Source organism: Aptenodytes forsteri, unplaced genomic scaffold (genome assembly GCF_000699145.1).
Source record: "Aptenodytes forsteri isolate BGI_AS27 unplaced genomic scaffold, ASM69914v1 Scaffold376, whole genome shotgun sequence".
Lineage (NCBI taxonomy): Eukaryota > Metazoa > Chordata > Aves > Sphenisciformes > Spheniscidae > Aptenodytes > Aptenodytes forsteri.
The window spans coordinates 2344665-2361279 of record NW_008796056.1 but is presented as its reverse complement, the minus strand read 5'-3'; the positions used below and the strand labels follow the sequence as shown (position 1 = coordinate 2361279).

Genomic DNA, 16615 nt, shown 5'->3' with positions numbered 1-16615 from the left:
CATGTTTTGTCAGAAATATCGTATTTTATTACAATAGAACCTGCAGTCACATGCATAAATATTGGTGCAGTAAAATGCATTTTCATTGATTGTTTACTGGCAATTGACATAAAATTGCATATCCCACATGTATTTACCAATTTCACTTCATCCAGCTAGACAAGCTGCTTTAAGAAGTAAAACAAAACTGCTATTTAAACATGCACCTTCTCCCTCCCTCCCTCTTTTATATGGTCAGGTAGGTTAAAATAGAAGCCAAAAAAAAGAGTCTGAAGATAAAATATTGATGTACAACAATTCAAGCTGCATACACAAGGTACTGTTGGGAAAAACTATTCCTGAATAAAAAAGTTCAATGAAAAGATATGATCTAAAAAAACGGTGCATAAGAAGAACAAGGCCTGATTTTCAGAGTCCAAAAGGCTTTCTGTTGAAAGCTCAGCTTGGTCAAATAAATTATGACCTTTCTGGAATAATAAAGTAATATTTACCTTTCACTCCATCCATTTTCCTATCAGTAATACGTATATGCTTCCCAAGGTATTTAGGATCATGAGATTTTGTTTGTATGGAGCTTCAAAGATGGAAAACGAAAGGCATCCTGTCATTACTGGTGTTGTGCCTGAGTTGGTAAATGAAGCCTTGGGGTGGAGATGCTCAGACACCATTTTTCATGAGTGTTTCGGGCTGATCCCTCGTGCCTGGCACCTCACCTGCGCATCAGCTCATGGTTCTAAGTGCTGGGACACCCAGAGGGGTGTTTATGGAGAACTAGAATGAAAATTAATTTTAAATCCACTTTGCAGTATCTCTGCCCGCTTGGAAGGCAATAGAGACTCGTGTCTTTTATTACTTATTGCAAACAGAAGGGGAAAATGTTTCATTTTGAAATGGCCATGCAATTAAGATGCCTGGTCCCTAATGACAACAAAGAGGACATAGCACAGAATGTATCAATAAAAAACAAGGAAATCCAACCTGTTAGGACTGACACAGTATAATTAAATTTTACATTTGTTCCTGAAAGGGTATTGGCACAAACTGAGCTCATTACTTCTAAATTAAAGCTTTTATTCTGCCTGCCTACGACAACCCCTTCTAAAAAGGCTCTGTTTGCTAGATACCCAGGTGGAATTCACACATTTATTGCGTTATAGAAAGAGACTTGACAGATTCTTATCACTTCAGTATAAATAAAAATGAACATTTGGAATTATGTGACCTCCTAAGGAGGCCTGATTCTTCATGATACTGTTTTAATTTTTACAGTATAAATATGTATTACTTTAGAACTTATATCTCGTACAGTCCTTAGTCTAGAAATTGGCCAAATTCTGTCCACCATCTACCAGAGGTGCGAAAGCTGCCCCAGAACTGTGACTGCAGTGAAACCTGACACAATAGAAACAAGGGGAACAGATGATGAGTTCATAGTTTAAAGCAGGTTTATACAATACAGTGAAGCAAAAAAAAAAAAAAGATCTATATGTCCTTTAAGTGTTTTATTTATGTGGGTTTTTTTACTTATTGTTATACCAGATCTTTAGCCATAGCTTTCAAACATTTGTGAAAGTTACCATTATGCTTAATGAGTATTGGCTAGAAGCCACCAAAGACAAGTGATCTGAAGATAACTAAAACACACTAGCAACTGCTATATTTGTTGCAAGTTGAGCACAAAATAATTTTTGGAAGAAATTACAACTTCCTCTGCTTCACCTGAGGCATCCCAATTTATAATTAAAGCATGGGGTTCAACTGATGAAAATTTAGCCCTTTGGAAGCCATCTGAATATCCAGGTGCTTGTGTTCCCCACAGTGTTGGCTCAAGGTATGAATTAAGAGTTACCCTTAATAAGGCATCCGTACTACTTGACTTAGATAATGCTTTTAATCTGAAATAGCTGACCTAGCATTAGTTCTGAATTGCAGCTTTGCTGCTGAGACTATTAAACTAGTACCACAACATCTGTGCAGCCACAGTTTCCGTTTTCAACCCATCTGCAACTAATCTAATCATCCCATTCAGTCACACGTAGCTTTATAACCTCGATTAGGTTAACTGAGGTGGAATATTTGAAGCTAATTGTTGCAGCACAGACAAGCCCTGGATAGATTTAGAATATTAAGGCATTACAGCACCATGTATTTATGCTAGAGGGCACTCATATTTCATTCTGAGCAGTAATAGAGCTTGGCATTTGTATAACATATATCTTCAAAGCATGGTGCCAACAGTAACTTTCAAGGAGTGCTGTGAGGTAGGTGTGTACATCAATCCCTATTTTACAGATGAGGAAACTGAGGCAGAAAGGTTAAGGTATTTGACCCAGATCACAGCAGGGGTTAAAGGATGTTAAACACAGGTGTTAAAGGATAACACTGTGATCAAGACAACTTGAAAATTACTCTCCTCAAAAAAAGCCAGCTTATGATATATATGGAACCTTACATCTACGTGTGTGTGTGGATTTATTCTGGATGTGGCTTTTTATTTTTAAAACCACAGACCTTGCTTTCTTATTCTAAAATTCTGTGACAAAAATATATCAATTTAAGGCTTTAGGAAGAGCACATAAAAAGCTATGCCTCTGTCCCTGGCTTTCCTCTGCAGCGCCTATATAGTAACAGCTCATTCAGTAATAGGCTGAACTTTAGAGAAATGTGAACCCCATAGGTCTCACAGGATAAGGTCAGCTTGAGGATTTATTTTTTTTTCTACCCAACACCTACTTACTAGCCTTTGAGAGTTTTATTCCTTCATTTCCAACTAAGTATTCAGTGAAGTATTGCAGTGATGTCTGCAAACACAAGAGGTCACGAGATTCTGCCTTCCCCCCTCCATGGTGTTACTCATCTCTAAGGACAGAAACCCATCTCAGAAGACAGCTCCTGCCACTGAGAGTTCATGGCTTAAGAAGAAAAAGGCTCAGTAGGAACAAGAAAATGGAAGCGATTTGTCTATGGCAGGAGACAGGCAAAGTTTGTCTTGCAGGGGCTTGCAGCCAGATGTCAAGACTTCTTGTCTAGACATACGTGTCTGAATGACTCCACCAACCTGCATATTTTGTGAGACTGAAAATCAACCATTTCATTTCCACAGTACAGCTCAACAAATTCTGCACATATTCCAGGAGTGTTGCTTAGGACTGTTTCTTTTTGCTTCCTATGATCATTCATACAATCGTGTTTTTTAAAAGAATGTTCTCAGAAAGCAAATACCCTGCTATTCAACACAGATGCGTTCCTGAAAAGCTTAACTGTTACATTATAACGTGGATAGTGAATTTTCCCATGAGAGTCAACCTAATGGAAGGATGCATGCAGGGACTTACAGAATATACACAGTTTAAACACACAGGGACAACACCTGTGGCATGAAGGATGGAGAGACAGGAACAAAATCAATGAGTGCTTTTCAGAGGAGATGTTGGCTTTCTAGAATAACCTTTCTGAAAACTCTCAGCTGCTTCAGCTATGAGACTGTACCCCCGATTCCCTGTTTTGTCACTAGTTACCCTTGACTTGTTTCATCTTGATTCACTTGAAGACAATGTTAATTAACAACTATGTGAATTTAACTCTTCAGAAAGGGGCAGGAAAAACTGCATTAGGGTTCAGTCTTATGAGCTGAGTTCTTCTGGAGAACTGAATGTTGAGAAAGGCTGAGAGAGTTGGGGTTGTTCAGCCTGGAGAAGCAAAGTCTCTGGGGAGACCTTATTGCTGCCTTTCAGTACGTAAAGGGGGCTTATGAGAAAGATTCGGACAGACTTTTTAGTAGGGTCTGTTGTGATAGGACAAGGGGTGATGGTTTTAAACTAAAAGAGGGTAGATTTAGACTGAATATGAGGAATAATTTTTTTTACAATGAGGGTGGTGAAACACTGGCACAGGTTGCCCAGAGAGGTGGTGGATGCCCCATTCCTGGAAACATTCAAGGTCAGGTTGGACGGGGCTTTGATCAACCTGATCTGGTTGAAGATGTCCCTGCTCATTGCAGGGGGATTGGACTAGATGACCTTTAAAGGTCCCTTCCAACCCAAACCATTCTATGATTCTATGATTCTGTGTTCAATCCTGCCACTTTATCCAGGAAACTGAACTTGCAATGGGAATATTTCATTGTGAACATTTTTATTGCCTCTTTCTGAACAGCTATATTTTCACTGTCATCATCATCTTCCTCATATGAAACAAGATCATTCAAGTGTGAGGGGTGACAAAAAAGTGTAATGATGATGGTTGCCTGGTCAGGGTATTGAGAAGACAGGCTGGAGGACCAATGGACAAGTAGACTATTACTGCAGTCACATCACAAATATGAGCTGTCAGAAACTACATTGCAAAGAAATAGGTTTTGATATCACTGCTGGTGCTACCCAACTGGGAAAGCACAGCCATCACCATGAGTCTTACTTGACCAGTAGCCAAAGACAGTTTTGAATAGTTGCTATCAATGAACAGCTCATAATAAATTTCAGCTGTCAAAGTTATGGAAAAAGTTAAGTATATTTTTGAGAAAATGGCAATCTGCTTATGGACAATCTGGGCAGACTGGGTACGCTGGATAAAGTATACATTGTGAATCATAGTTGTTCAGCTCTTGTAATAGTCTGGAAGTCTCTTAGGATTTAAAGCAACCTGAACAACTGACAAACTTGGAGGAATTCAAGTGTGGTTTTACAATATCTGGTTCAACAGACTGAACTGGATCACTCTCACTAGCAATTATGTGTTTCACCAAGCATCTGGAAGCTTCATTGATGTTTATATTTTCCTGCAAGTGAAAGAGAAAGAGAGGTTGATTAGTCAATATTAATTACACCATGCTGCATATTTTCTGTGCATAATTAAATTTTTCTCTAGGCAACATGAACAGTTTACTTTCCTTAATAAACAGCTTTTAAAAATTGACTGTATTACATAATGCTTACTGTAGTTTTTAAGGTAGGTAGGTTTTTTGTATATTATGATTCATATCTCCTTTAAATTATACACAGAGCTCACTTTAAATTACCCTAAATTCTTGGTGATTTGATTGCTTCGATAAACTAAACAAAAAAATGCCAGAGGGATGTTAAAGACAGATGCCTGAAATAACGCTCCAAAATCCACATTTTACTGCTTGAAAAATGGTTACTCTAATTTTCAAATTATTAATTACCTATCAGCAACTACAGCCATCAATAGCACTTATTTTTTAAAGCCTTTCCCACATTTTCAGGAAGATTTCTGTATACAATGCTCACAATGAAACCTGTGATGAACCAGATTCGTTGAATAAATGATACAATCTCAAGTTATTCACAAAACAGTAAAAAAAGTTCTACATCATTCGCAGTCCTCACTTATTTTTTGTTGAGGCTGAGTTATCTCCAATGTACTGCTTCAGAAGAGCTGTATCACCATTGGTTTCATTTGTAAGACAGAAATCCTCACTCTAGGGGTTTAGAACAAAAGGCAAAGCACATCTTTTTCTACATGTGCCTTATTTCAACAGCACATTTAACTTGCAGCAACCCTTACTCTGTTTGTAGAATAAGCAAAGCTGAAACAGCCTGATCAGTGAGACAGAGCTCAGCACAGCATAGAAAATAAGCAGTAATACTGCATAAGGATTTTTTTTTTTTTGTGACGGCCACCGATATGTTTGGAATGAAAAGTCAGGCTTTCTGGCATAAAAGACACTCTTCTATTCTAACTGTTGGCATTGATTACTTATTTTATATGACAGGAGATAGAAACCTCACCGTAGCTTCAATTTGCTGGGAAATTGTATCACACACCCACATACATACATATAGAAATGTATACAAATATATATGTATATATTTATGTATATGCACATACTCCCCTGGCTCCATAAAGATTATGTTTTTATTTGCAATCCGAAACTGACCCAGGTTTCCAAGCTGAATCTGGAGCCTGTTGTACTGAGACCATAAACATCCATGCACACAATGCCATGAAGTCTACCTTCAGCAAATGCTCAGCATCAATTCAGCATCATTAATAAAATAACCTGTAAAATTTAATATGTGAAACTTTTTTTTTGCATGTGTATGTTCAAAAAAAGTCAGATGAGATGTTTAAGTATGAAGTTCAGCTATAAAAGAAAGAAACCAAAGTACATGTGTGTATGTTTCAGTAGAGTTGGTACAATTATATGAAGATCAAAAGCTAAAGTAATGGATTGTGTGGGGTTGATTTCTAATTCCCCTGAAATCAATGGCAAAGCTCCACAAACTCCATTGACCATCCCTTCGCACCGCAGTAAAGAGCTGAAATCTGGGGATCCAACTGAAGACGTTAGTTAGTGCCAAGATTTCACGGGTTTCTTCAACTACACAAGTGAACTTAAATATTTGAAATTTTACCTGTAAAGAGTATCAGCTGGTTGTAAAAAAACAATCTTTAGACAAGTCATTTACATACTAACCCCTAGAGAGTAATACAGAGCCGGGAATCAGCTCTGTACTGAGATGTTAAAATGTTACTGTATCACATGGCTCTCTCAGACCAGACAAGCAAATTCCTCAAGCATGCACCAAAAGTCTTTTTCAGAACACTGTGAAATTTTATTAGAAAAAATAGACAATGAAAAATATCTCTCTGTACTGCTTAGAAAGCTGAAGACAAAACAGAATTTTAAATGCACAAAAACACCCACGAAAAATCTTTTGCATTGTGTTTTCCTTTATTAATAAACTGATAAGCATCATTTACCCATGTGCTGCTTCTCTCTCGGGATGGCAGCATGCATTTTTGCAATAATGTCTTAGTGACTATCTGAGATTGTGCCCAAATTGATTAATGTTCAGATGTATTAACAGAAACCATCTCTGTCAGAAGCTTAAGATCAGCATTTTGTACGAGTGGGAAAGGGAGAAGGAACCCAAGCCCGCAAAAGCATAAAACAGGTATAGGTGGACATCCCTCAACCCCACTGGTGATAGATGGAAGTCCATGTGCCAGACCCCAGCCTAAAAATTCAGAAGGAAAAAACAATGTTGTTTTACTTCAGCCAGAACTCAAACCAAAGTGAAATTGGATTATCAAACCTCTTTTTAAATCTATATTTTTTTTGAGGAAGAAAGCCAAATTTGAATATGCAAGTATTGTTTTGACATTAAAAGTCAAAATATTTAGTTTTGGGAATATGAAAATTAAAAGCTTCTCTTTTTCTGCATTGTTGTTTCTCCTTCTTAATGAAATGATTTACCAAATTTGACCCGTATTTCTTATTACATTATTAATTGCATTTTGGATTGAGTTTGCTGTTTTCCTGGCAGGTATCTGCCCAGATCTACTGACTATCTGTAAAGCGGGATTAGATACAGATAGAGGTCATCCCTGGCTCTGGCCATTCCACTTGAAAAGGCTTCTACTTTCAGTCCGTGCCCACCTTCCTCTCTGCTAGGGCATCATCCCTTCAGATGGGCCTGCTGAAGTTTGTGACTGAGCTCTTCTTCAAGCAAAATGTGCTGGTTTGCGAGGATTCACCATTCAAAGCATTTGCACCCATGCCATTAAAATTCTGCTTTTTGTTCTGTATGAGAGGAAAGGAATAAAAAGTCCTTTCCATAATGTGTGTTAGATCAGAGAGGCATTTTCTTATCCTGAACATTTATATGAACTGTCTAAGCTGTGTGGATGAAAATTTCTGCTGGGGTACAAAGGGAGAAAGAGAGGAAGGGTGACCCTGGCAGACAGCACAGCTGTTTTTGAGCTTGTGTCTAGCTCCAGCCTTCTCCCATGGTTCAGATGACAACTGGTACGTGGTATGGATGAGAAGCGACATATTAATTCACTCTCTGCAAGGAGCATATGCTCATGCCAACAAAGCAACTCCTGCTGTCCCAGCTCTATGCCTTGACCGCTTCCTTTCTGATGCTACTATTGTCTGTTGTTACAACCCTAATCCTACAGTGCCTACTCTGTGTCCCAGGTCTGTGGATCAGACATGGCTGTATTCTGGTCTGTCTAATGAAATATTGATTTCTGCACCTCTCCTTTTACAATGCGTTTTGGAAAAAAAAAAACAAAACAAATCAATATTCTGCTAGGCAGTGAAGCAGCTGCAGACAGTAGAAGGTGATCTGCTATCCAAACACAGACGCCCAGAGACCTGGTAATTTTAGAGGGCAGGAGGTGTTGAAAGGCAATCTAGGGAAGGGCAGAGAAAAAGGAGCAGGTGAAAATCCACCCAACAAATACAAAGAAACCAACAACCAGAGCGTAAGATTGGACCAAGAGGAATAATCACAGACACCCTACTAATTGTACTAAAACATAGAAACAGCCCCAATTATGCCTAAAAATAAAATTAATTATGTTTCAGAAAAGAAAGAAAATACAGGCGAGACAACAGAGTGAAATGATGTTTTTCTGTGAGTCTCTATGTTGAAATGCCTTAACTGTCATCTCCCTTATGGCTTTTGTTCTACACAAAACACTGCAGGAATTGTGATGATTGCTGCAGTTCAGAGTTTTTTCTTTCTCCTTGCCTCTTCTCTTCTCTTCTCTTTTCTCTTCTCCTCTTCTCTTCTCTTCTCTTCTCTTCTCTTCTCTTCTCTTCTCTTCTCTTCTCTTCTCTTCTCTTCTCTTCTCTTCTCTTCTCTTCTCTTCTCTTCTCTTCTCTTCTCTTCTCTTCTCTTCTCTTCTCTTCTCTTCTCTTCTCTTCTCTTCTTCCCCTCCCCTCTCCTCTCCTCTCCTCTCCTCTCCTCTCCTCTCCTCTCCTCTTCTCCCTCCTCTTCTTTTTTTTCGTTTTTACTAACTTCCTTTCATGTTCTGAACAAATTCTTTAGGTCATACTGAGGGGCCTACTCTGCCTCCTTGGTGGAGCCACTTCTGAACATCAAGATGTTCAGGGGTTATCTAACTCTTGACATGGTACTAGATGCACCTGTAGTGCTGTAGCTTGTTTTCCAGCCTGCTCTGAGGGCACTTTTATCTTCACAGTTCTCCAAGTACTGGGGAAGGTCTGTCTACCTATACTACTTTTGAGGCTGCTATTACTCAGCACCACATCTTTGATGTGTTTATCTTCACAGCATCTTTCTGTGATAGGGAAGTGCTGCTATGGCCATTTATCAAATGGAGAAAAAGCAGAGCCCCAAACAGAGAGAACTGCATGAAACCTGGTCCAGCACATGGTGGCTAGCTGGAAGGTGGGAGATGGCATAGTTTGAAGTCTTCTCATGACAAGGCAGGAACGCAACACCTTTCTTTCCCAAAGCTTGTGGGAGAGTTTTTACTGCAAGACCAAAAAGGAAGGTTCTTACCCATGTTCTGGTGCCTTTGTTGCTATCAGTCCTCTCTTCCTGCTTTGCTCTACTTCTCACATTGACATCCTGATTTAGCATGCTAGCTTTTATGAAACCCTTCCCTGGGCATCTCCCCTTGCCCTGTCCCCTGACATGCCTAACCCATTTCTGTGACTTTTGTGCCTCAGTAAGCTCCAGCTCCTGAAAGACACTGTCACAGTCAATGATGCAAGAACTAAGTTGTGAATCCAGCCCTAAGTGATTTACCCTGCATCAACCTGCCAATGTCTGCCAGAGCAAGGACCTGAACCCAGCCCCGTGATGATGTCTGACTACTTGAGTCGGTCTTTCTCTTGACCCCATTGAGAAGGAATGCAAAAGTGAAAATCAGCACATGCTACTCTTTATTCTATTACCAAATAAAGCAAGGCAAAAAGAATAACTCTGAGCAATCTCTGAAAGCCAGAAAGGAACACTGGAAGACACAAATGAAATTACAGTTTGCTTTGTAGATCAATCTCCTTCAAATGTATGTTTTCAAAGGGCAGTTTTGGGGAAAGGATAGCAACTTGGGGCAGGGAAGTAGAGTTGCACGATTTAAAACCTTTGAACTTATCACTACGGAAATAATGTCATAGTCTTGTAATGCAACAATCAACAGAAGGGAAAATAAATACTTTATTGAATGTGTCTCAAAGCAGTACATAAGCTCAGCAAGCTTCTTTGCATTCTGGATTGCCTTCCCCCTTATCTGTGAGCTCTAATGCAGATGCAGAATATTAACATTTAGAACATTCCATTTTAATATATGAAATAAATCCCCTCAGACTAGACTGGCTCTTAGCTCTTTACAGAAGAAAAAAGGCCTTTGCTAGTTTTATGGGCCTGTTTCACTTCGAAATGAAACTTTTTTTCTTTGCCATGCAGGTATCTTAGATTTGTCTGTCTGGTTGTTTTCTGTTATAAAACTGCTCCCTTTCTACATTTGGGTAGTTTCTTTCTCTGGCTGAATCTGATGCTTCTGAGTCTTACCTTGAATGTCAGAGTGAAGAACAACATAGCTACCTAACATGGGCACTTGGGGAGGTCTAAGCCAGCACCGCTTAGAGACATGACCTTCGACTCTATTACTGGAGTTAAAGGAAATCAACTTCCCTTAAGCAAACATTTACAAATTCTGAAATATTTAGGTATTAGATGGGAACCTAGTGAGAATCACACAGTTTCCACATTTTATTTCTATAATGCTCTAAAATCCAGGAGCAGGGATATGACTTTCAAGGTGTTTTAACCTGCAGTCCCCTGGAGCAAGGAATCTGAGGGAATGGCTCCACATGCTCCCTTAGCAGAACTCCCTTGGAAACCGCTGGCAGCAGAGTCTTATTACGATGTTGTGCCATACCGCTGTGGTTGTGTTTCTAGGAAAACACAACCATACAAGTTAAAAGCCATCTGGATGCATGAACATGAAATTCATGGATGTGAACTGCTGTGACTGCAACCCTAAGAACAAGATAATTTCTGTAGTTGAATTCTTAGAGCTGGTTGGATATTCTGCAACAAAATTGTTGGACTAAATGACCTCCAGAGGTCCCTTCCGCTCTCAATTCTGTGATTCTGTGAATTTCCAGCTTTTGGCCAGCACTAAGTAATATATTTCATAAAAGTGATCCAGAGAGCTATAGGCTAGCTCTAATACCTGTAGGATGATCCAAAGCAACTTCTTTTAGCCACAGGAAACAAACTCTGCAGAGGATTCTGCACTGAGTGACTGTATATCTGAACTGAAAGCTTCTGCCTTAGGTGTCAGCTTCATTTCTTGGTTTATGGCAGAAGCTGAAATATTTTCTAAGGCTCTGTGTGGTGAGATTGGTTAGACATTTTTTTGAGTGAATTAAAAAGACAATGTAGGGAGCTACACATCCCTAACTGGGTCTGGCAGTCTCAAATGGATTGCTTTGGTTTCAGTCACCAGATCAACAGATTAGCTGTAGTGTGTCAGCCTAATTCAAATACACGTCCAGACCTCGCTTGTCTTTATGGAAATGGAAAACACATATCCCGTTCCTCCGCAAGTCTGCAGTATAGCTTGTTTTTTCAACTTTCATAATAATCATCCAGTCAGAAGAATTGAAGAATTTGTGTTTTAAACAAAGGATAGTAGAGTTTGTTCGTGCACAGAGCTCACTGGTAAGATGAGCAGAATTGCTGTCCTTGCTTTATGGAAGAAGAGGCTGGATCAGAGGAGAGAGTGACTTTCTGAAGGATACCCGGTAGATCAGTGGCAAAGAGGACTCCTGATTCCTAGTCCAACATTTGGGCACTATGACACACTGTGGACTGCCTGTCAGAAAAAAGCTGGAGAAGGGACATGTTATCATCCACCTTTCCTAGAGGAGGAAAGATTCTGTAACTTTTTCCTGGTCCAAATAGGATGTGTCCAAATAGCCCAGAGACTCAATGCTCATTCAGTCTCCAGGCCACGATGCTCAGCAGACAAGGAGCTGTGTGCTTAGCCTAGTTTGGTAAGGATCTGAAAAGCACGGCTACCAGCCCTTCTGGGCAATTTGGACAAAAAGATTTTTCACCTATTTCTGTATTGCTGACAGCAGAATTACAGCAGGGAAAAGAGGAACTCAGGCATAATCACAGCACAGCTATGGTCAGTCGTAAGGTATTTCAAGTCATTTCTGAAGTAGGTATTTTCAAGCACATTTAGTTTTGCCTGACTTGTCTGTTTTGATGCACAAATTCCATTTTCATTATAAAGTGATAATAAGCTTGAAATTGCTGCTTTTCTAATCCAAGTCAAAAGCTCACCTCTTTGAACTAGGAATGGTGGTGAAAACAGTTTAAAGGCTTGGAAATGTGAGTGGAGCTCTCAGCTACTCTGGCCACGTGCTGGATAATTAATTGTGTGACAGGAAGGAGAAATTTCCTTCTTTTAAAAAAATGCATCTTTCACGATAGTTGTGGTAATGAAAGTTATTAAAGAACTTACTATTAAGGGTTATTTCGTGACTATTTTGGGATGTGCCTTTTAGACTGCAATCAATATGAACAAACCAAACAACCATACGTAAAAGAGACCAGGCTCTCCACTGGATATATGGCGATATGTGTAACTTATGACTATGCTGCATTGTGCTGTTGCACCACCAGGCCCCTCTTACATGGCAAACTACCAGAACAAGTTCTTCTGTCTTCATAGGGACCAGAAGATTGGAACAGGCTGAGTATTTCCTTTAGATTAATGTAAGAATCAAAACTAGTACATGAGAATGCATTAGGTGGCTCAAATGATTCATATCAAAGTTGTTAACTTAAGAAAAACAGCACCAGGGAATAATACAGTGATGTTTTTGGTATAATCTGCCAGTGCTACAGACAAAAATTTCAAACTATTGACAGCTTGAAATATGGTAGGTACATATATAGCATGATACTTTCTGCAAGGCAACCAGAACTAAAAGATATATTTTTATAAATAATCACCTTTGTTTTTCCAAAATGCATAAATCATATTCAGTTTGCTCTGAAGGCTATAACATTTCCAAGCATGTCTCCAGAAAACCTCTGGAGATCTAATTATTCCAGGATACCACAAAAAAGAGTTATTACTTATTTGAACTGCTAAAACTGCTAGCTGCAATATGATGACTTCTCTGTTAGTGCTATTCTGCTTCAGAAAAGAGTTTCTATTCTCTATAGCAACCATAGCTAGGTTTTTATTTTCCCCAGATCCAAGTTCAATTATTTAATATTCCCTAGGCTGAAAGAATACCAGATACATGTTACATCCAATATTTTAAAATAATAGTAATAATAACTTTTGTTTAGAAAAAATGCGTAGGTTTTAGTTCAGAAATTAGACCAAATGGGGAAATTATACTGCTCTAACTTAGCCTAAATGTTGTGATTCTACCATCTTTAATGGAATTATTCTTCTTTGCATCATTTTAAAGTCAGAAGCCTCCAACTCTGGGCGGAAAACAGGTGTGGGGATTGCAGAATAACAGATCCTAGCGTTTAGTCTATAGCAACAGAGAACAGTCTGATGAGAGAGTCATGTGTCCTCAACTCTCACTGCTCCCTTCACAATGGCTTTTGAAGATAAGACTTGTCATAACTGGATTTCTTTCTGTTCTTACATGATTGCACTGGTAACCTGAGGACTGCTTGGGTTTCTGAGTTAAATAAAGTAAGAAAAATCTATATATTTCCTTTGTTTAAAATAACCTTTAATTCTATGTGGCTTAGAAAAACTTGGACTAAATTTTCCTCTGTTGTGACTTTTTTAAACTTTAATTGTCCTTTACACTTCCATAGTTTTGCCCAAGACTGGTTCCATCATCACGGTAAAACCCCTCTGGCACCTTTGAAATTGTTTGTATATTCATTCTCTGCCACGGCCTGCAATGGCCCTTGGCACAATAAATGTGGTGGTTCTTTTTAAGAGGTGAACAGGTGCTTGCTGGGGACCAGCGTATGGAATTCATGGTACAGATTCCTTTCTCATAGGCTAAAAAGCAGTGACCAGCTGCATGACTTTGCTGATCCAAACCTAGAATAATGAAACTATGGCCCTGTATCCTTTAAATAACGGTCCATCCTGTTCCCTCTCGTTCTCTTTGAAAGTCTTTTAGATGCAGGCATTTTAAAACAGTCTGTTATTGTCCATCCTGTTCCCTCTCGTTCTCTTTGAAAATCTTTTAGATGCAGGCATTTTAAAACAGTCTGTTATTCATTTCTCTCCACATGATTTTTGTGATGGTTTTGCCCTCAGGTCTTAGTTTGCAGTGAATTGGTTCTTGTCCCCAGAAAACGTAGACTCATGTACATGTCAGAAATGAAGAAAAAGTAATTCTGAAGGAAACAGCCATATACAGTGTTACACATCACTGGTGAACTGGATCCCCAATACTTGCAACCAGATATTTAATGTTATTTGTGGCCTGAAAGACAGTTAGACACCTAACAGAATATTGAAAAGGGGCAGAATATGTAGTTCTTATACAAATAATAATAATTTGTCCTGTAATAATCCCCTCAACTTTCCACATCTTCTTCTTGTAGCTGCTCTTCCAAATGCTTTGCTCTCTAGTTTTTTTTGTTTTGTTTTGTTTTGTTTTCCTGGAATAATTAGCTTTCTGCCATAATTATCACGAAGAAGCTGGTGTATGAGATCTTGGCCTCTTTCTTAATCAGAACTAGATGCTGTCCACAGTAAAAGTTTGGTTATCCTAGAGAGGAACGCTGGATTCTGGTGGCCTCACCCAGCACAAATCAGCAAAGAACCACAGACCTGAATTCAAACCAGGTCCTGCACATGCAGGGATGAGAAGTACCCTGTTTGTAGAGCAAGATAATTTACACGCTGACCTAGACCAAAACGTCTCCCTAAAAATGGCATTTTGAAGAAACAGTGACTAGTTTTGAGACCCATTCGGCAGGAAAGCAAAGACACTGACCACAAAGACATCCTAGCCCAGAGTTCATGCAATGTTTGAGGCAGACTAGGACATGCTGCTAGTCACTTGCTGTTACTTCTGCTGATTACAAGTGAGACTTCTTTTAAATATTAATGCTTGAAGAAGGATCAAGACCAGAAAAGTAAAATACAAGTATACACTCCAAAGGTTCTTAAGTAACTTTCATAAAGTGCTTAAAAGAAATTAAACAACTGAATGTAGCATTTTGGCTTTCAGTCTACTAACAATCTAGGTCAAACCAGAGCCAAACTGTTTACATTTAAAACATCCAAATGTTCCCCAGAGCTGTTAATGATGACACCAGCTTTCATAATCGGAGAATACAATAAACACAATATCCATTGAGCTGTTGTGTTCAAATCAATATTTCACATGCCATCTCTCCAAATCTTGCATTCACTGAGATTATCTGAGAAAACTCAAATCAATATACAGGACCACTGTCCCTTGGGCCTTTATGCTTTGGAAGTCCCAGTGCCCTTTCTGATTTTTATCTCCATTTTCTTATAGGCACCCAGGAAATCTGTACCAAGGCAAGGAATTGAACCTCAGAGCAGCTCATTCAGCACTTTGACCACTGATCTTTCCTTCTTCCCCAGCTTTGTGATTTTTTTGAAAAGGCTTTTGAGAATGAGAGCTTATAACAGTAAGCATCGTACAAGCGCTACAATAGACTGACTCTTTTTCTGGAATCTAACACAATAAAGCTATTGTCTCAAATCAGCATTTCTCAGGCAAAGTGGTTATATAAATATTTAGAGATAATATTCACTGTTAAGAATTATGAAAAATATCCTCATATCATTCATAAGAGGTAGCTTTTGTGCCTTACCAAAGGTCATCTTCCTCCCCAGGCTATTACACAGTAAGTTGTTGGCCAGTTAGTTACATACTTTGCTGCTGGCCTATCATGTTAGAGCAGCTGCATTTCAGAACATTGCATATAATTTGCTTTGCAATAAAAGGCCTAAAAGAAATAGAAATGTATTAATTTACAAATTCACCTTTAATTAATTCCACCAAGAGAGGAGCTTTGCAAGGTACACATTTCAACCAAGTGAACTATTTTAGGAACCAATTTCTCTGTACTTGGAGAAACATTTAAAAAGAAATGGAAACATTACCTTGGCTGATGTTTCAAACCAGCCCACGAAACCATTCTCTTTGCAGAACTGATCCATCTTGATGCCGTTGTTCATAAGAACATCTATTCCCTGGTCGCATTTGTTTGCTAAGAGGACTGTAGGCACAGGTTTGCCATTTGGAAGAACCAACTTGGAGTCCAAATCCTCTTTCCATTTTGTCACTGCTTCAAATGTTGCAGGTCTTGTAACATCAAAGACAATAAATGCCCCCATGGCCTCTCTGTAATATACCCTGGTCATGTTTCCAAATCTTTCCTGACCTGTGATGAAGAAAGGAGGAGGGGGGAAAAAACACCACCTTGTAAAAATCACTGCTTCCAATCTAGGTCAATATTTCACGTAGCAGGTTTTCTAAGAGAACATTACTGAAGGTAGGACTTCATTTTGTAAGTCTCTGGAAAGCTACTTTTTGTCTAAATAATAAGTACCACGCTAGACACATCTGTATGAAAATGCAAGAGAGTATAGCATGAAAAAGGAATTTCAAAGCAAACATCCAAGGAAATTTAATAACTTTATGACAAGCTTGAAGTTCGGTGTACAATCTTATTAACCTGCCAGATTTCTAGGTCTGTGGATATGTCCTGGTTTTGGTTGGGATAGAGTTAATTTTCTTCCTAGTAGCTGGTACAGTGCTGTGTTTTGGATTTAGGGTGAGAATAATGTTGATAACACACCGATGTTTTAGTTGTTGCTAAGTAGTGCTTACACC

The 16615-nt window shown here is 38.9% G+C and overlaps 1 protein-coding gene across 1 annotated transcript in view; it reads right to left on the bottom strand.

The window, feature by feature from the left end:
- Positions 1 to 4624: 4624 nt before the first annotated feature.
- The window catches only part of RAB38 (RAB38, member RAS oncogene family), a 25881-nt gene continuing 13890 nt past the window's right edge, over positions 4625 to 16615 (bottom strand). The window contains exons 2-3 of the mRNA XM_009286277.2: positions 15883 to 16163; positions 4625 to 4777 (exon numbers count right to left, since the gene is read on the bottom strand). Of these exons, the coding sequence (XP_009284552.1) occupies positions 4625 to 4777; positions 15883 to 16163 (434 nt within the window). The remainder of the gene's footprint in view (positions 4778 to 15882; positions 16164 to 16615) is intronic.